The 21,107-nt window shown below is 33.6% G+C and overlaps 1 protein-coding gene and 1 pseudogene across 22 annotated transcripts in view; both read right to left on the bottom strand.

Moving 5' to 3' along the window:
• C2CD5 (C2 calcium dependent domain containing 5) overlaps window positions 1–21,107 on the bottom strand; it is a 97,674-nt gene that overhangs the window by 59,517 nt on the left and 17,050 nt on the right. For 11 of the 22 annotated variants that reach the window (XM_059402810.1, XM_059402812.1, XM_059402820.1 and 8 more), the window contains exons 4-8: window positions 18,069–18,240; window positions 14,791–14,886; window positions 11,513–11,668; window positions 10,060–10,258; window positions 4,843–4,994 (exon numbers count right to left, since the gene is read on the bottom strand). In XM_059402810.1, coding sequence (XP_059258793.1) covers window positions 4,843–4,994; window positions 10,060–10,258; window positions 11,513–11,668; window positions 14,791–14,886; window positions 18,069–18,240 — 775 coding nt within the window. Of the gene's footprint in view, window positions 1–4,842; window positions 4,995–5,977; window positions 6,103–10,059; window positions 10,259–11,512; window positions 11,669–14,790; window positions 14,887–18,068; window positions 18,241–21,107 lie in introns of those variants that run through there. The other 11 variants (XM_059402811.1, XM_059402818.1, XM_059402815.1 and 8 more) reach the window with 2 other exon arrangements.
• On the bottom strand, window positions 12,474–14,382 carry LOC132020127 (leucine-rich repeat-containing protein 34-like; annotated as a pseudogene).

Raw genomic sequence — 21,107 nt, 5'->3', positions numbered from 1 at the left:
ACTTACTAAAAGAAATCTAGAAACATCAAGTGTTTGTTTAAAAGTAACTATAGAGAGAAGCACGTTTAATTGTGCTTATTTAAAATATTCCAAAATTCTCTAAAGAGTGTGAATTTTAGGCAATTTTGAAATATAGTCCAATCTATTTTCTGGTAACTTTCCATTCCTAAATATAACATTCGTGACAAAACACTATTAACATTCATAGTTTTCAATACTCATTTGCAAAAATCAACATAAAATATTTTTAAAAACTAAAAATCACAGACATGTAATAGACACATCACAAATGTACATAGTTATGGATGAGAAGAATTATATTCCCAAGCTCTAAGATGTATTTTTTAAAGGCTTAAGTTTTAATTTCTTTCCCTACTTTATTTTATTCTTTTGATAGTACCAATAGACCAATTATGATCAAAGAATTATAGAAAGTAGGGGACAGGTGAGAAGCCAGTGCTCTAGAGGCTAGAGTTAACAGTTCAATCCCACCCTTTTGAAACTGAAGATACATACAAATTTACTGCAATGACTTAAAAAAGGAACTAATTCACTTTCACATTTTTAGCTGTTCTTGGATAAGGAAACAAAGGTTAGCATGTGTATAGTCCCATTCTCTTCTTTGAAAATAAAAAAGGAACATATTTTTCTTGTAGGAATCTAAATATGGGTTTTAGAGACTATACAATACTAAACATAGAAATGAAACTAATATCTTTGTATGAAGCATATTGAAAGCCATAAAATAAAATGTAATTTTGTAGAAGTAAATAAAACATCAGAAAATACAGCAGAATAATTTGAAAATCAATGCAATGGACAGAAAAAAAAATGGATAAAGAAAGAATACCACCAAAATGAGACTTAAACCAATTCGAACAGAATAATTTACTAATGTAACCATATGGCTTAGCAACATGATGGTGCAGGTCCGAAGTGAATGGAGTTGGTGTGAAGGGAAAGAAAGTAAAGCATCTAAAACAGAAACTCTAGAAATAAAAACCCAATAATCCTTGGAAATATGCAGATCTATGTCCTCAGACATATAATTTTTTTAGTAAACAAAATGACTTCAGCAGAATATTCATAATTATCCAACCAATAATCCTCAACCATCATTGTAATCATTTAATTCTGTCCACCAATAAGAAAAATAAGAAGTATGCCCTGTGCAAGACACCCAATACTTCTTTAATAGTATGAAATAATTACTTGTTTTCAAAGGTGAGTTAAAATAAAGGGATTAAAAAGCTGACATAATGTGATCCTACCAGAAGCAGCCAGGAACAGCTCTTCACTGAAAGAAACACTTTTCCTCAGAACTGGGCTGACAGGGCTAGAATGATGAGGGGGGAGGCTAGATTCCGAGAGTAGGAGACAGGACTTTTTAAGATGAAGGGAACCACAAGAGAGAGAGGGGGAGCTGGGACACAGGTAAATCCTAGGCCCCTGTGAGTAAGGTGCTGTGGAGGAAAGTAGCAGAGAAAAGATGCAGATTCAGAAGATGACCAGAAAATGCAGAATAAGGAAAGCAATGATGAAACAAAACGTAACAGTAAAAATGGATTTTAAAATGCTACATAAATTACACTAAGCATATGAAGTCATTAGCAAGACCATCTACCCAACACAATATAAATTAAAGGCATAGTCTAAAACGTAGTAAAACCTTCATAGAACTTTGCATTTGTTAAAATTTTTTAAATCACTAACATGGGATTTTGTGCCATTCTAATAACTTGGAGCGGATTTCTCAAAAACACTTAAATAACCTGCCTTTTTTGGGTTAAGAATGTTAAAGTTAATGTTAAAGTTAAAAGGTATATTTTGTAAATTTTTAAAGCCAGAAACTTACTGCCCCAAATATAAACATTATCTAAAGTGGCAAAGTACAGTTCTTCAAATGTTACTAAAACATATCACTTATGAGTATTTTAATTTAATACCCATAAAAAATAAACAGCACCACATTAAATGGTTGCCATCACTAATTTGAAATATTAACTTCTTTCTGTGCATCTTTGAGATATATATTACTCCTATTCTTTTTCCTCTAAAATTTTAATATTCGAGTTTGATCGTAACACTGTTTGTATCTACAAGGATTTGAGTATGTAAGGGGCAAATGCTCTCAAATCACCAAAACTATACATGGTTAAAAGCTTGACTTTTTTTTTTAAGCTTAAGTCACATGTCAAATCAATATCCTAACACTAGCATTCTAAAATTCCACTCCTACTAGTTGAGTACTTGAAAAAAATATGAAAATAAAGCCTTGTAAAATGTCAAAAATTAGAATTTATAGAAATAAATCAATATGAATTTATTTTTTAATGAGACCTATCTTTAAAAAAAGACAATAGCTTTAACTACAAACAGAAAACCAACTTTCTTAGTCTAAAGCTTTGTTAACTTTATTTTTGGTTCCCCAGTTGCATATAATCAATCAATCATAATCAGCTTACCCCCACTATTCCTCAAAAGACTGATTTTGTATATAGGTAAATTTGAAGGCAAAGAATTATGAAACACATACTCAATTATAGTTTTAGAAATTTTAAAATTAAAATTTTAATTTTGCCATTTCAAATCTCTTCTGGAATATTCAAAGATATTTAGGGATTCACGATAAGTGAAAATATTAAAAAACTATTAATGTTCTATAAGTATGCTATTAAAGATAATGAATAGCATATGATAGTAGAAATACAAAATTATTTAGAAGCATCTGATAAATACAGAAATACATGAGAATCAGTAACTATCATAAATAAATCTTTAAAAACTAAAATTGGAACTAGAAAATAAAATGTAAAAAAGCTTTCATTGAAAATACAATTGATTGCCTACGAGAAAGATAAGGGAACACAAATCTGATTCAGTTAACTTATTACTTGACAACTTTTTCAGACTTGGCCATTTGGTGAATTAAAGAAAAGGAAACAGAAAGACCAAGAAAATACTTCCAAAAATTTGTCTGTGATGTGACAAAGAATAAAATATAGATAAAAATATTGAAAAGCAGATGCTTTCCAATGCTCAAAGCCTGAAAAAAATATTTTAAGAAAACTTGTTCTTTATGGGGCGCCTGGGTGGCTCAGTGGGTTAAAGCCTCTGCCTTCGGCTCATGTCATGATCCCAGGGTCCTGGAATCGAGCCCCACATCGGGCTCGTGGCTCAGTGGCGAGCCTGCTTCCCCTTCTCTCTCAGTCTGCCTCTGCCTGCTTGTGATTTCTCTGTCAAATAAATAAAATCTTAAAACAAAAGAAAGAAAGAAAGAAAGAAAACTTGTTCTTTAATACTATTCTAAGTCTTTCTTGTTTTGATAGGCATGAATTTGGAGGCCAGAATCTCAAACTTTATTTAAATAAATAAACAAACAAACAAACAAACACACACTTCACTATGGTTGGAATGGTTCAGTTTTTATGGTATAAATATGATTAAGATGCCACATTAAATAGCATCAATTACTATCAAGTATCTCGTGATTTGGGGCACCTGGGTGGCTCAGTCGGTGAGTGTCCGACTCTTGATTTTAGCTCAGGACATGATCTCGGGTCAGGAGACTGGCCCCAAGTGGGGCTCTGTGGTCAGTGGGGAGTCGCTTGGAATTCTCTCCCTGATCTCCCTACAGTCACATCCCATGAGCATGTGCGCACACTCGCTTGTGGGCTTGCGCATGCTCTCTCTCTAAAATAAATATATCTTTAAAAAAAAATCTCATGATTTTTAAACGTTACGCATATTATGTATACGTAAATAAAGAATAAAGCTACTTCTTCAAAAAATTAGGTATCCATAATTATCTTCCTCTCACTCTGCGACTACATTTATAAAAATAGATACTAAATCTACAGGCTTTCTTTTTAATTCCCTTTCTTTAGAATTAGCACTGGTTTTTCAGAGTTGATTTCTTTTCATTGTTTTCAAAATCTGGGATCATTTTATAAATTTCTTGTGTAACACACAAAAGATATTAAAGATGATAAAATGACACAGGAGGTATGCAAAATGTTTTCATCAATCTGGAGAGAAAACTGATAAACAAAAACAATATAAAAATTGTTAACTACTAACTTTTTAACTTTTTACATTTTACTTTTCTTAATGATCTGAATAACTTAATTCTACTTTAAGAAGTAATGAAATAATTTGATTTTTTAAACAATTTTTATCATAAAACATTCATAAAAACTCACAGAAATTATTCATCAAAAATACAAATAGGAAAGGGAAAAACTCTAAGTTGCATACATTGAGAAATATGTAAGAATAAGTAAAGCAAAAATGCTACTTTCTAACCTAGAGAGCAAGACTAGCAAAACCAAACATTTGAAATAGCAAGAAGTTAATAGATATATGTACTCCAATATAACCATTTCAATTCTAAAAACTTTTTCATAATAAAATCTTAGAATTAAATTCAGAAATAGAAAGAAAAATGAATTTGAAAATGTTTCTACTACATGAGGAATTGGATTGCAAGCTACTAATGTTATCTTCTATTCAAAAGCTTTAAGATATTATTCCTCATAATATGAGCATGAAATGAAAAAATGTCTACATGCAAAAATAAATTCTGGACTTCATATCTACACTATGATTAAATCAATAAATACAGATCTTTGAACAAGATAATTTCTGAGCTATATGAAATTTTCATATTTTAATGGTAGTAACTGAAAATGATCAGTATTCATATTATCTTTTAACTTAAATGCCAAAAATAGGAGGAAAGCCTTGGATGGAAAGCTAATAAAGAACAGAAATAAATCTGGAAAACAAAAAAAAAAAAGAAAGAAAGAAAGAAAAAGAAAAAGGTGGGTGGAAGCGCCTTACCAGTTTTGGGTGTCAAACTCAAATCTGTGTCAGAAGAAGAGGACTGTCGACTGTAGGACTTGGAAGGTGAAAAGGAATAAGTTTGGTTTTTCAGAGGGGTTGAGGGTCCTGATGAGTGAGTATTGGGATTGGGATCTTCATTGAAGGGAATCCTGCCAGAAGAAGGTGGAGAAATATTAAGCAATCATGTGCCAAAGGACCTGACGGAAGGCAGCATGATCCAAACACCAGGAAAGTATTGGGCAGGGCCAGCAGTCATTTCTTAAGTGTGGAGCTGGGTATGAGGCCAAAGACAACCAATTGCTGTTTAACCATTCATCATTCTCCAGATAAATAATTATCTGCACTGAAACAGTTAATAAGCCAAGTAAATAAGCAAAGAAGCATGAAATGACAGACTAAGGGAGTAAAAAATATTAAAAGGAAAAGTAAACAAAAAAAATAAATACATGACTGAAAATACTTTCAAATAAACAATGCTTTTTTAAGTTACAAAGAAAAAATGATGCTGCAAATGGTATGTGCAAATATTCAGAATAGTTTTTATATTTGCACACACAGATATCTTCAAAAGAAAAATGTTTCCTTATCCTATAGCATCAAGAGTGCCACAGCTAAAAACACAGCAAAGAGAAAAATGAATATAGCTACACAGAACCATTGCATTTTATGCAGAAGAGTTGCTTACCTGTTTTCCAACAGCTCTCTTCCACAGAATAAAACAGACCCTACTATGTAACAGGTTTTGTACATAAATAAAATAAGAAAATCAGAAGCTTTGACAGCTATTTCATTTAGAATCCAATCATCAATTTTATTTCTAACCAAATGTAGAAATAATGGCAAAACACATACTGGAGGATACTCCTAAATCTTACAGGATGCATACATAAGATAGGGTTCTTACAGGATCTATGGAAGAGACTTTGGAAGCTAGAACACTTTCACTTCAGAGTAGTGAGAGCCTCTGTGGTGGCTACATACTGGATTTCTTCACTGCAGCTGGACTTCAAGTAAGAAAAGGAGGAAGCAAAGACTTGTGGCACCTGCCTACACTATGCTACCTGCCTGCCCTTTACAGCCACTCTGCCTGTGGCCTGCCTTCCCCAGCTCTGGAGTCTGAGCAGTCTCGTACCAGTATAGATGAGAGTGGGAACAGACACAGAGAAGTTCTGAGTAAGTCGTGAGCCAGTAGCAGTGTGAATTGGGCTGTTGTGAGTCGAGCGGCATCCATGGCTTGGAGGATGAACCAGCGGAGACCTGAGGGAATTTGTAGTCAAAGTGGAAGAAAAGAAAACAATACATACAACAGATAGCAAAGTTATGTTAAAATAATTTCAAAGGAGCTTTAGTTAGGGGAAAGGAATTTTTAACCCCCAACATGCAAAAAAACAGACTGAAATTTAAAAAGAATAGCTAAATACTAACTTGTTAGGATACAGGTATAGTTTTAAGGGATCAGATTAATAATTAGGACTGTGAATAAGAAAAACAGGAATAGTGGCATTAAATAAGAAAGACTAAGATTTGGATTCTGAGTTGCTTTAAAATATTTTTGATCACCATAAAGTTTACTACACGGGGACAAAACACTCATAAAAATGAATAGTCAAATATAAAGCTCTTATGCTGCTTCTGAAACTGATTACATGTAATTTTATTTTTCTATAAAGAAAGTTTAACAGAGCTGTTTCTGTCTATAATAGCAAGATAGTGGTACTAAAGAATACGAAAATGACAGCATAAAGAAAAATAAACTAAATGGATCCAAGCAAATATAAACATGCCAGTATTTCAGCACTCCAAGTATATTGCTTTCCAGATTATACTGGGAAAAAAAAAACACACACACACACAAAAAACAAGGGGACACTGCTTTTCAAAACACATTAATAAAAAACAATGTAGATAATTTTTGTGTGGCTCTCAAATAGAATATATTATTTAAATTTAAAGAGTCTATTAAACTACATTCTGAATTGAAATTTTTTTATCAACTGACACCGTGCAATAGATTATATCTATGTGGATGTATAGACATATTTTCATCACATACACATAGATATATATTCACATATAATATTTAAATTTTCATGAAGAAATTCTGCTAAAAGGGCACAGTTACACTGGGTAGGGAAAAACAGCATATTAGACAACTAAGAATCCTGTACTTCATATTAGCAATTATCTCACTAAGCAGTGCCTTTGCTTATGCATAATGAGGGAAAAAGAATCATATGTGAAAACACTGAGAAACTATCGTATCTCCATTTTTTTTAAAGCAGATCAAGAGTTCAACTTTTCCTGGCCTCTTCTTTTTTACTGGCCAGTGAACATTCCCAGCAATCATAATTTGTCAAAGTTCAAACATGAGCTATCATTGACGGGCAATAACGGTCCTTCACAGAATCTACAGACTATTTTCTGAAAATATCACTGGTTTTATGATAGGGCAATGTTTCTGTTTTTGTTGCTAGTTTAAAATAAAAATGTGTTTAATACAACTGATTAAAAATTAAACACTTTATTGGTGACCTATTTGCATACAAACAACAGAGTGAGGTTTCGTTTTTGTTTTCTCTTTCTCTGTTGGAAGTGACTAATGTTAAAAATTCTAAGAATCAGTACTGTACAGAGGAGAAATTACAGCTAACGTCTCTTAAGCAGTACTTTTTTTTCAAAGTAGAGAAGCAGTACGTCTTATTTAAATGCACTTTCTACCATTGAGATAGTTCAGCAAGGAAATACCAAAGAGATTTAAATCATTCATTATACTAAATATCTGAAAGGGGAAAAAAAAAATGAAGTAGAACACAGTATTAATAAAGGTAAAATAAAATGAATAAAATAAAATGAACATTGTAAAAGCCTCAAATTATGACATCTAGTTAAAATCCAAATATAATGGACCATCATCATATGTATTCTTGGAGTTCTAATTCTTATCAGTCTTCTTGAATGAAAGATTACCTTGCAGTAATACACCAGTGGCATTTCTAATATTAAATTCATTCAGACAGGAACATAATCCAAACTACCTTTTATCAAATTCCTGTCCAGAATCAATATTGTAACTAAATGTCAAAATAATCATAATCAGTGAATTATAAAAAAATTTAAACTAGCAACCAAAATTGATTCATTATCAAAAATACAAAGAAACTGGCTGAGATAAAACAGCCCAAGTACTGAGTTGTTGTTGTTGTTTTTTAATAGCATGACTGAGGTAGTAAGATGTCTTTCAGAAAATCTTAATGAAGCAACTTAAATTCTTCATGATGTGACTATTTGACAACTTGGGGCAAACAGGCTACAGCAAAATTTGAAAAGCAGAATATTTACACAATCCCAGAAGATTTACATTAACAGAATTATTCTTAAATGTAGCCAAAACATATCCATTACTATCACTATATCATTTTAAGACATCAACAGACAATATAATATTCTCTTTCTACTAAATAATTTAGTGAAAAGAGGAAACCCTCAGACATCACAGCTGCAAAAGCAAGGCCCCTTCAGGCAACTTAGATAAAGCTGGAGGACGGCATGAGAAGGAAGTACTCAAGTCTTTACTTAAATTTGGTGTGGAAAATGAAAATAAAAAGTGAATCCCTCAAGAAGTTACACCTGCAATCTGACTCTACCTGTGGCAGAAGGCAGTTCATATTGTTTTAAAACATATCTTAAATGGAATATAGAGCAAATTCACTCTTCGATTTATTTAAAACAAGTCATTTCACTTGCCAAGGTACTTTCCAATAAAATCAGGCAACATATATATAATACTGTGCTCTCTCATGACTAGAATTTAATCTGCATGACTAAAGGCCAACAGAAAGGAAACAGTTAAACAGAATAAGCTTAAGAGGAAAATCTCATTTTTAAAAATACTGTTTAAAAAAAAGTTGAATCACCATATTGTACATGTGAAACTAATAGAACACTATATATTACACTGGAATTAAATTTTTTTAAAAAAGACTGTGATTGTTTTCTAGTCAACCTTTCTTGACTATTGTTAATCCGGGAAGCATTTCAGGTTTTCTGATTACAGAATCCTGACTCCTTGATGAAACAGGGCAGGGGTCAGCAAACTACACAGGTCAAATCCATCCTGTACCTGTTTTGTGAATCATCAGGTTTTATTGGAACACAGCCACACTCACTTATTTGCATAGTCAATGGCTGTTTTCATGTTAGAATGGCAAAGCTGAACAGTTATGAGCAAAGACTAAATTATTATTTACCTGTATCTTCTGGTGATTTACAAAAAAAAATTATTGACCCTTGATCTAGAAGAATCTCTAAATCAGTGGGTCTCAATGGAAGTACTACTAGGATGGAACAAGTCTTCATTGTACAGAGTCGTCCTTTGCTGTGTACAACAGTGAGCATTTCTAGTTCCCAACCAGGATCTGCCCCCACACCCCAATCAACATGACAGAAAATTTTCATTTTAAACATTCCTTGTAGACAGCACCATCCCACCACATTGAGTATCTTCTGACTTAGACAAAAATGGTATCACATAAGCCAAATCCAGCCAACCAAAATGTTTTGTTGAATCACACTCAGTTTTTATAAAATGTATGAGCCTAAATTCCTTTAGCTCAGGAACAGCAAACTCCTTTTTTTGGTAAACAAAGACAGGAACTATATGGCTAGTGCGTGAAATATTTACTATCCGGCCTTTTACAGAAAAAGTTTGCCAACATCTGCTTTACACAATCCTCAGTACTCCCTATTTAATTATACTCAATTATTTTATTTACATAAACGATCCTCTGTAGACATTTGCATGAGACCCCTGCATTAGTCAATCTTTCCTGCTATACTTCTCTTTTCTATACTATGTTGCTAATAATAAGCAAAATTGGATTATAAGGTATAATACTGGGTTTTAGGCATTCCCCAAAGAATAAGTAAAAATGTTCTGAATATATAGTACCTAAAGATCTGAAATAAGTTTAGCTTTATATTATTTAACTTGAATTTCATATTAAGAAAGTATAAATAAATTATTAGAAATAGCTAAATAGATTAAAGCTTCAGATTTTCATAGTCATCTCTGATAATAAAAATTACCATAGGAAAAAAATCACCATATTAAAAAATGTATGTTAAACAACCCTACTAGAATATTTCAAATCAAATGAAACCACAAGAGTAAAAGAGAAAAAGCTCCATAAGAACGACTCATTGATTCATACTTACTCCTTCATTTCTTTGGACGGGGAATTACATGCAGGAAGGAATGCTGCTGGGCTACTTAGTTTATCCAGTGTACATGCTGTTCCTATGGCTCGTACCACTAACCCAGATTCACCTTCCAGATCAAAACACTGTAAGTACCCAACGACTGCATTTCCTCTCATTTCAAGCACTTTCAAGCCGATCTTCCTCTGCAGTTCACCTGCAAAAAAAGGGAAGAAAATGCATTCTGCTTTAGATCTTCACATTACATAATATAAAGCTGGATATGACAGCAATAAAAAAAGTCAAAAAATCATAGATTTTTAGAACTTGAAAAGAACCTAAAAGATTATCTGCTCTAGCCTCCTAATTTCAGGGAGGTAAGACATTAACTAGTTGCATTTTACAGATGCAGCAAAATTAAGATTCACTCATTCATGCATTCATTTACCAAATAATTTCTGGTTGTGTACTATGTGCCTGGCATTCTTTCTTTCTTCTAAGTGCTAGAAATACAGAGGTAAACAAAAAAGATATATTATTTAATAGATTAAATGACATTATATATTATAGTAAGTATAAATATATTTATAGTGATTTATAAATATTAAAGTATAATTGATATATTTTTAATATGATATAAATGTTTATATATTTTATATTTAAAAACATAAATTCATTATATATAAATATAACGTTTATATTTATTAAATATAACATTTATACTCATTTATTGTCTGATATACATATGTGAATATACATACATACATATATATACACACATATGTACATATACATTTTATTTTTTTTTTTAATATTTTTATTTATTTATTTGACAGAGAGAGATCACAAGTAGGCAGAGAGGCAGGCAGAGAGAGAGAGAGGAGAAAGCAGGCTCCCCGCTAAGCAGAGAGCTCGACGTGGGACTCGATCCCAAGACCCCGAGATCATGACCTGAGCCGAAGGCAGTGGCTTAACCCACTGAGCCACCCAGGCGCCCCTGTACATATACATTTTAAATGAAAAACAAGTTCTTCAAAGAAAAAAAGAAAAGTAATGGGGTAAGAATAGCAGGAAGAAGTACACGGAGCTAAAACATGTTGTCAGAGAAAAACTATGAAAAGGAAACAAAAAACATTAGAGAGATTACCTAAACTCTGACTATAAATAAATGCTAGAGAAAGGAAAACCAGAACCCAGTTTCCTACTTCCTTGCTCAGGGTTCTTTCCACTATGCCACTTCGTGAGCACAAATTCCTTTTACTGCCTAGTTAAGAAGGAAATATAAGCTTCTGGTTCAGATTTCCTCTTATAAGATGTCAACGTGGTACATTCAGAAAGATTGGGCAAGGGTAGAGAATCAGTCATATGCAATTCATAGCCTTCACTGTAAAATTCCACATAGCATGTCAAAAGGAAATGAAAATTTAACAGTATTAAGTATATCAGTAATGAAGTTATTTCTTTTAAATACCTGACATTAAAGAAATGAGTCTCTGTCTGGCCTCATTTGATGCCCTTGGTGTACGAATTCGATCAATCCATTGATATTCTGGGTCTTCATTGACCACAAGCTCTTCTACAAAACCATGAATTATTACAGCTCTATAGCACTTTGGAATAGATGTTGCTGTTGAAAGAAATTGTCTATTATGCTTCTATTTATAACAACGTTAAATTCAATTTTTTAAAAAATGTACAATTAAATTCTTACCTTTTGGATACATAATACAAGAACACATTTACTGTGTTAATTTCAATGTAATTATAATAGTCATACTTCCAGTCTTCTAAATTCCATATTGTTCTTAGAAATAATCATTTTCTTTAATTAAGACCTCTTGTTTTTCACATAGTAAAAACAGTAGATACAAGTTATATTTTTATAATTTGGAAAACAGCCAGAGACAACCTTAGATAGCATTCAATACAAAGTTTAAAAAACCAAAATGAATGTCAGCTAGGTAATCATTGTATAAATAGGTACAGAGTGGGTAATAAATACAAAAAACTTTATTCAAAGCCCTCTGAAAAAGTTCTTCCTTACAACATACAGTGCAGCCTCAAAAGTCAAAACCATCACCTTTCTGACAATCTGAGGAGTCATACAGCCCTGCAATTGCCAATAATTTTTTTTTTAAAGATTTTATTTATTTATTTGACAGAAAGAGACACAGCAAGAGGGGGAATACAAGTAGAGGGAGTGGGAGAGGGAGAAGCAGGTTTCCCACCAAACAGGAAGCCTGACACTGGCCTCGATCCCAGGACCCCGGGACAGCAACTCAAGCCGAAGGCAGACGCTCAACAACTGAGCCACCCAGGTGCCCCTCCAATAATCTATGGCCATATGGCCAACTGGTTCAGTAGTCACTAGACTATTTAACAAACTCATTTAATATAAATAATACCAAATGTCGTTAGATTTAAAATAAGATCTAATTAGATCCAAAAAAGGGATAACCTAAAGAAAAACAAGCAAAACAATTTTTTTAAAAAAAGGGAGAACCTAAGAACACCTATCCCAAATTAGTCTCCTAAAATAGATATCCATGCCTTAAAGCTAACTCAACTACTTAGGAGTTTTCAACCCAATTAATCCAGGCTGGCTGTGACTGCCTACATCTGCCCAATGCCAGCCCATATTTCATGGCACTTGAGGGACTATATCTGTAGATGATACCTATTTAATTTTGGATAGCATCACAATGTTTGGTTATAGTGCTCAGCTCTTACCTTAACAATGTCTTATACTATAATACCACTGGAGGAGAGCATGACTGGCTCAGTCAGTAGAGCGTACGACACTTGGATCTCAGGACTGTGGGTTTGAGCCCCACATTGGATGTAGAGATTACTTAAAAACAAAATCTTAAAAAATAAATAAATAAAAATAAAGGTAAAAAAATAAAATACCACTGGATTTTTCTTTTTTGACAGTTACACAAAGTTTAATATAGTCATATCTCCTAGGGGCGCCTGGGTGGTTCAGTGGGTTAATGCCTCTGCCTTCGGCTCAGGTCATGATCCCAGGATCCTGGGATCAAGCCCCGCATCAGGCTCTCTGCTCACCGGGGAGCCTGCTTCCTCCTCTCTCTCTGCCTGCCTCTCTGTCTACTTGTGATCTCTGTCTGTCAAATAAATAAATAAAATCTTTAAAAATATATATATATAGTCATATCTTCTACATATTAACAAAGCAACTTGTTCTAATTTGTAAAAGAAAACTTTAATTGGCAATATTCATCACTGTGAAATTAATAAGATAAATATGGGAAATTACTTTAGAGCTTGCTTTTCACAGAGATTGACCTACTGGTAGAAGAGGAAAACCTATGGGGTACCTGGGTGTTCGCTTCAGTTAAGGGTCCAACTCTTGGTTTCTGCTCAGATCATGACCTCATGGGTCCTAGGATCAAGCCCCAAATCAGGCTCCTTGCTTAGTGTGGACTCTGCTTGAAGATTTTCTCCCTCTGCCCTTACCCCAAACTGCATGTTCCCCTCTCTCTCAAAAAAATAAATCTTTAAAAAAAAAAAAAAAAAAAAAGCTGTAAGCTTCTCCATAAGTTGATGTCTGATAATAATGCATTTTAAGACTACTGCAGACTTCTACAAAATATACCTGTCCACCCACCACAAATGGCTCCATATCTGTATTACCTAGTACAGATGGTATTACATGGTCAATCTGAATTAAGTCTGATTATATAACTTAACACATGTAGCCTCATCAAGTTTGTTTTCCCAACTGTAGATATTAGAGAGCATGGGATTTGTTTTCATTGATTGTGAAAGTACAAGTCCATCTCCCCCTACGTTGTTGCTGACTACTGATAACCAGCTGACATCAAGGTAGCACAGGCTACTGTTCAGATATAGTGCATCACTTAACTCTTTATAATATCGTGCTTACATATACACAATGCAACAAGGCAGTGATTTTCCTTCAGCATGGGGCCTAGATGAACTGCAGACTCCTCCTATTCACCATATGGTATAGGTAAGTTTGGGTATATTCCCTTAGTTTTTTGGTTTTCAGTTAGGACTGTAGCAAATGCTATCACATTTTGCATTTCCAGACCACAGTCACTCCGATCTCATTTCTGTAAGAATGAATTAATTTTTAGCATTCCTGTAAAACAGATCCCACCCTCATTTTCAAACTTGTTTCCAGTCATTCTTAGATATTTCAGAGTTGTATTATTACGCAGTTCTTTTGCAATCAATTCTCACCTTCAGGCCCAATATTACTAACATAAGATTTAAGTAAAAAAGATTAAGTTGTTTCATTAATACATGGATTCTTTGTTGAAATTCTGGAAAAAACCCAAAATCTTCACCAGTCATTCTACCAGCAGTAAGCAACTGTTACCAGCAATGTTTACTGTGATTTCTTCCAGAGTCTGGAGTAGGGGCTAGAGTATAAGCCAGAGTAGGGTCAGGAAGGGTGGTCTCCTTCCTGCTGCTCCACAAACTCCTCCAACCTCGTAGTCATGATAACCATGTATACCTCATGCCCCAATGGACTATTCTAACAAAAATTTCTAAGAACTTGTAAGAAAGATTTCAACTTTAAAATCAAATAAATAGTCCCCAGAGCTACAGTAATTGTTTCTGAAAAATGGACAATTCTCTCTTAGGTATTAAAACCAAAGTATAATAGGTTTTCCATTAGCTTTCTGAAGTATTAATTTGATTAACTATATTTGACAATTAAATTCCCTGTTAAATGTGAAATAAAATGCATTTACTTACTGCAAAAGAATTTGACTCCACACGACGATTGCCTAAATCGATTTAAATCATTGAAGAGGTCTACTTTGACAATTACATTGATTTCCCCACGAATACCTAAAATTTCAAAAGGAAAATCAAGTTTTTACCTTAACAAAATAAAGCACAATTAAATAATCCAGTAAATGAATGCCAACTTGTGATTTTAAAATAACATCAATCATAATAGCAATGCTAATACTTTCCTAATTATTTTTACTCTAAGTAGTTTATTACATATTCTGAAGTACATATACACACTAGAAAATGAATAAGTCTCTACTTATTTGAATCAAAGGAGCCACATTTGAATTGATGACAATAATGACGGTAACATCTGAGCACAGATAATGTTCTAAATGCCTTACGTGTAGTATCTCATAGATCTCACACCAACCCAGTAAGGTAATTTCTGTAGTATACCATCCTCATGGTATAGAGGAAAACATTAAAGTTTAATGAAAGTTAAATAATTTGCATAGTGTCAATAACTAGTTAAGTAGTACAGCTAAGATTAGGTCTGATCTTAAATGGTCTTAACAACAAATGCGAAGAATCTGATTTACCACAAAAACTTTATTCTTTTCAATGAATATATTAAGTTAAAATGAGCTAAGAAATTCCAAAAATAAGGGTTTTTCAGAATATGCCCTAATAAATAAAAATGACCCGGTCTCTATTCCTAACAATTACTAAATATTTTTACTGGACTGTCCTGATTGCATGTCAATCAAATTCAGTTATTGAAGGCCTTCTAAGAAGAGTGACCTACTAAAATAATGAGATGATGTTCTTAACAAAGGGTCCATAAACATTAAACCAAATATAAACAGCATTTAATATAAAATATATATATATGTAATATATAAATATATATTTTATATATATATAAAATATATAAATATAATTCATTCATTCATACTGCTATTGCCTTTAATCTAAGCTAAGCTAACTCTGATTATTTCTCCAGTGGTGTGTTTTATTGGTAATACACTACTGGATTTTATTTTCTGACTACAAGAATAATACACTTATATTATAAAAAATACAGAATAAAGCAAAAGAGCAAAAACAGGATTGTAGTTCAGAAATAAATCTATCCAAGAATAAACATTTTAGTGGGATACCTGCGTGCTCAGTTAGTTAAGTGTCCAATTCTTGGTTTTAGCTCAGGTCATCACCTTGGGGTCCTGAGATGGAGCCCCATAGGGCTCTATGCTCAGCAGAGAGTCTGCTTGAGATTCTCTCCCTCTGCCCCTCCTCATACTCTCTCTTTCCCTCCTCTATTTTTTATTTTAAAAAAAATAAATCTTTTTTAAAACAGAATAAACATTTTATCATGTATTCTGCCAATTTATCATATGATATCACATATATGCAATTCTTTTCTTTCTAAACAAATATGTAATCATCCTATAGTAGTAATGTTTTATAATCTGAATTTTACAAAATTTTACAATTTTGCTATGCCATTCTACTCTAAAAAATGCATTTTGGTCAGGCTGAACAATTCATGATCTATATATGCTCTAACTTATCTAAGTAAATCTTCTTTTCCAATTTATTTTAGCATTATAAATATTAATTAATAATAATAGAATGTATCACAATAAATATACTTTGACATAAATCTGTTTATTATAATAAAACTACTACCAACAGAATTGCCAGGTCAAAAATGAAAAATTGGCAGAAAGATGCTAGACTATAGAGAGAAACATTTGCCAGTTCCTTATGGGTCCATTTGCCATTCTAAAAAGATGGCACATTTTCAGGCTGACAGTTCTCAAACTTTCTGATGTCAGAACCACTTTATAATCTCAAAAATTATTGAGAACTTCAAGGAGTTTTTGTTTATATGCATCATATGTCAGTATTTACCATGTTATAATTAAAATTAAAAGTGAGGGGCGCCTGGGTGGCTCAGTAGGTTAAGCCTCTGCTTTCGGCTCAGGTCATGATCCCAGGGTCCTGGGATTGAGCCCCGCATCGGGCTCTCTGCTCAGCAGGAAGCCTGTTTCCTCCTCTCTCTCTGCATGCCTCTCTGCCTACTTGTGATCTTTGTCTGTCAAATAAATAAATAAAATATTTAAAAAAAAAAAAAAAACTTTAAAAAAATTAAAAAAAAAAAAATTAAAAGTGAGAGGGACACTTTGATGGCTCAGTCGGTTGGACCTCTGACTTCAGCTCAGGTCATGATATCAGGGTCCTGGGATCATATTCCCCACTCAGTGGGGAGTCTGTTTCTCCTCCCTTTGCTCTACCCCCTGCTCATTCTCTCCCTCTCCCTCTCTCTCTCAAATAAATAAAATCTTTTTAAAAATTTTAAAATTAAAGATTACGGGTGCCTGGTTGGCTCAGTGGGATAAAACCTCTGCCTCTGGCTCAGGTCATGATTCCAGCGTCTTAGGATCGAGTCCCGTATTGGGCTCTCTGCTCAGCGGGGAGCCTGCTTCCCTTCCTCTCTCTCTGCCTGTCTCTCTGCCTACTTGTGATCTCTGTCTGTCAAATAAATAAATAAAATCTTTTTTAAAAAAATTAAATCAAATTAAATTAAAGATTAAAAATTAAATTGAAAATGAAAATGAAAGCTGGGAATTTTAAAAAGTAATTACTTAATACTATAAACATTTTTATAAAAATAACTAATTTTGAAAAACAAGAAACTAGTAATGAGAATAGCACTTACATTTTTTTAGTTCTCTATAATGTTTAGCTTCATGGAATACAGTTAGATTCTATTTCTGGTCTGTATTCAATGTGCAGTGATATCATAGATCATAAAAACTCCAGAAAATTCCACTGTACCTTTGTAAGATGATTTTTAAATCATGCATTTATTTTCTTTATTGTACAAATTTAGCAGGGATTACTTCAAATTATGTTCTGAAAAATAACAATTTCACCAACAATACTTTGTGACTCTCTATTAAAAGGAAAATATCTTGGGACGCCTGGGTGGCTCAGTTGGTTAGGCAGCTGCCTTCAGCTCAGGTCATGATCCCAGCATCCTGGGATCGAGTCCCACATCGGTCTCCTTGCTCGGCAGGGAGCCTGCTTCTCCCTCTGACTCTGCCTGCCACTCTGTCTGCCTGTGCTCACGTTCTCTCTCTCTGACAAATAAATAAATAAAATCTTTAAAAATATATATATATATGTCTCTTACATATATATCTTTTAAAACCACAAATATAGCACAGAAGTCTCTATGGATAATTTTTTAATAATCATGATATATTTTCTTAAAATATACTCCTTACCATGTATGGTATCATATATTGGAAACCATCCTGAGATGACTGTTGCAGCCTCACTGTAGAGTAAGGGATCAATATCAATGTACACCTTACCAATGGCATCATTTGCACTATAAGTATCATGGTCAAGAACTGTGATCTGTAGAGGCTCATCCTGTAAATCTTCATCGTCCACCTGAAAGTATACCTTAAAATTAAATCTTTTTATTTTTCAATCTTCATTACCATAAATATACATATATACCAAATATAAATGATGACTTACTTATAGAAAAAAAACAACACAGATTTATCTCTAAGCACAAAGGTAAAGGAATTAACACACACACACACAAAAGTTATAATCCCTTTTTCTATAAAAGATGCCAAATTTCTAAGGAAAAAAAGTATAGTTTGGGGCACCTGGGGGCTCAGTTGGTTGGTATCCAACTCTTGATCTTAGCTCAGGTCTTGATCTCAGCACCATGAGTTCAGGCCGTGTTGGGCTGCATGTTTAAGTTCTTTTTCTACATTTTATTCTGTGCCAGGGCCGTGCTTAATTTCTGTTTCTACATACAATCCTGTGTTTTACTACTCTACATATAATATCCAGCAAAAATGCTTAAAGAATGTCATAACAGGGTCCATACAATATCTACAGGAGAGCAAAGATGCTAATGAGCACCATGATACCATCATTTATTTCTAAAGACAATTTCCCAGAATAAAACTGTAGGAAAACTAACATATTATTGGTAAAAACAAAACAAACAAACAAAAAAAAAAAAAACAACTAAAGCTCATGAACTAAGTAAGTGAAATAAATGTACTCTCTCCTTTTACTGACTATCAATTACTTATCACATGCCAAGCACTGGCTAAAAATGGAGAATGCAGTGAACTAAATGTTTCTGTCCCCTGAAGATCTGTATATGGAAGTCCCAATCCCCAATACGATGATATTTGGAGATGAGGTCTTTGGGAGGTAATTAGGTCATAAAGGTGGAGTCCTTACGAACGGGATTGGGATCCTTACAAGTGAAGATGGGGAGAGAGGATCTCTCTCCCTGTTATGTAAGGACACAGCAAAAAGATCACTATCTACAAGCCAGATAGAGGGACCTCAGCAAAATAAAACCATGATGGTACTCTGTCTCAGAGTTCCCAGCATCCAGAAATATCAGAATAAAAGGCTATTGTTTAAGCCACCTACTCTATGGTATTCTGTTACAGCAAGCCAAACTGACTAAGGCAAAGAATGAGGCAAAAAAAGATTTCTCCCTTTAGAAGACATGTTCATTATTTTGGCTGCCATCCTCTGGATACCATACCATCCTCTAAATTTGCCAGTACTCCTCATCAAATGTGGTGGCTAGATGGAACACAATATCACAGATATCTGTAAGGATGGAATACAAAGGGATTATTGTTTCCTGCAACTAAAATACTATACTTTTTGAATGCAGTCTACGAATGTTTGTTGTTACAGCACATATACCACATTGTTCATTAAGACAGAGTTTGTAGTACACTAAAATCTCTATTTTCCTTACATATGCTCTGTTCAAGTGGTATCTCTACAAACCATATACTCTGGTTAATTTTTTAAACTTAATTATGAAATATTATGCCTTTCCCCATTCCATTTAATTTCTTGTTGATTTTAGACTAACAATCTAACCGCTGAAGATTATTTTAAGAATTAAAGTACAAGAAGGAATTATTGTTGATATCACTGATATAATAATGTGACTGGATGATTTGCCTTCAAAAAGGGGATACCTCTCAATAAGAGAGACATAATTAAAAATTTATGGATGAAATTGCATAATATTTTGAATTTGCCTTAAAATATTCCTGTCGGGGCTCAGTCAGTTAAGTGTCTACCTTCGGCTCAGGTCATGATCCCAGGGTCCTGGGATAGAGCCCCATGTGCAGGGAGCCCACTTCTCCCTCTCCTTATGCTGCCACTCTACCTACTTGTGCTCTCTCTCTATCAAATAACTAAAAAACCTTAAAAATATATATATATTCCTGGGCGCCTGGGTGGCTCAGTGGGTTAAGCCGCCGCCTTCGGCTCGGGTCATATCTCAGGGTCCTGGGATCGAGTCCCGCATCGGGCTCTCTGCTCAGCGGGGAGCCTGCTTCCTCCTCTCTCTCTCTGCCTACTTGTAATCTCTCTCTGTCAAATAAATAAATAAAATCTTTAAAAAAAAAAAAATATATATATATATATATATTCCTGTCACCCCACCCTCCAAGTAGGGGGTGATGTAACAGGTAAAACAAGAACAGCACAATGTATAGGTAAAAGTAAATGTAGATGATGGATAGGCATCCTGCCTACTTTTATGCATATTTGAAAATTTCGATAGTGTAATGTTAAAATAATAGTTCTTATTTCCAATCCATTCTGAACCATATGTCATCAACAGCATTCCATATTACGGTATTCCCTATATATATAGTAAAAGGGAAAGAGTCATAAACTAAGCCATTAACCACTGCCCCAAACACATCCCTCCGATTTTCACCTCCATTAATAACATTTTTTGTGTACACTTATTTAACCACCTATACATTTACCTATGAGAACCTTTATCTTATGTACTTGTAAATTAAGGTATTCCTTCCCTGACACTATAGGGCTCCATTAGAACTAAATGACTAGAATTGTTTATGATATATATAGATAGCTAATAATATAAATAATCTGAAGAAAGAAATTCAGAAATTAATTTTAATAAGGTAATTAAGGATATTTCATAGATTTAATTGAGCCAATATCAAATCATGAAAAACTATAAAGTAAGACTTTCTCATAAATGTTCTAAGTGCTTAAAAATGTTAATTACACAGCAATTTGTCCAGATAAAAGACTAAATTTCCCACCCTCCTTCATAACTACTGAGATATAAGCATAAATCATTATATAGAGCTAGATAGGGTAGGGAAAAACTTCTCAAACAGTGCTCGCTCAGCTGAAAAATATGTATTAACTCACCACCTCCTCTCCTGCTTTTTCTTACAGGCCTAGAACACTGATGTGACCACTGGAACTCC

This window comes from Mustela nigripes, chromosome 6, assembly GCF_022355385.1.
Source record: "Mustela nigripes isolate SB6536 chromosome 6, MUSNIG.SB6536, whole genome shotgun sequence".
Taxonomy (NCBI): Eukaryota; Metazoa; Chordata; class Mammalia; order Carnivora; family Mustelidae; genus Mustela; species Mustela nigripes.
This window is presented reverse-complemented; position numbering and strand designations above follow the sequence as displayed.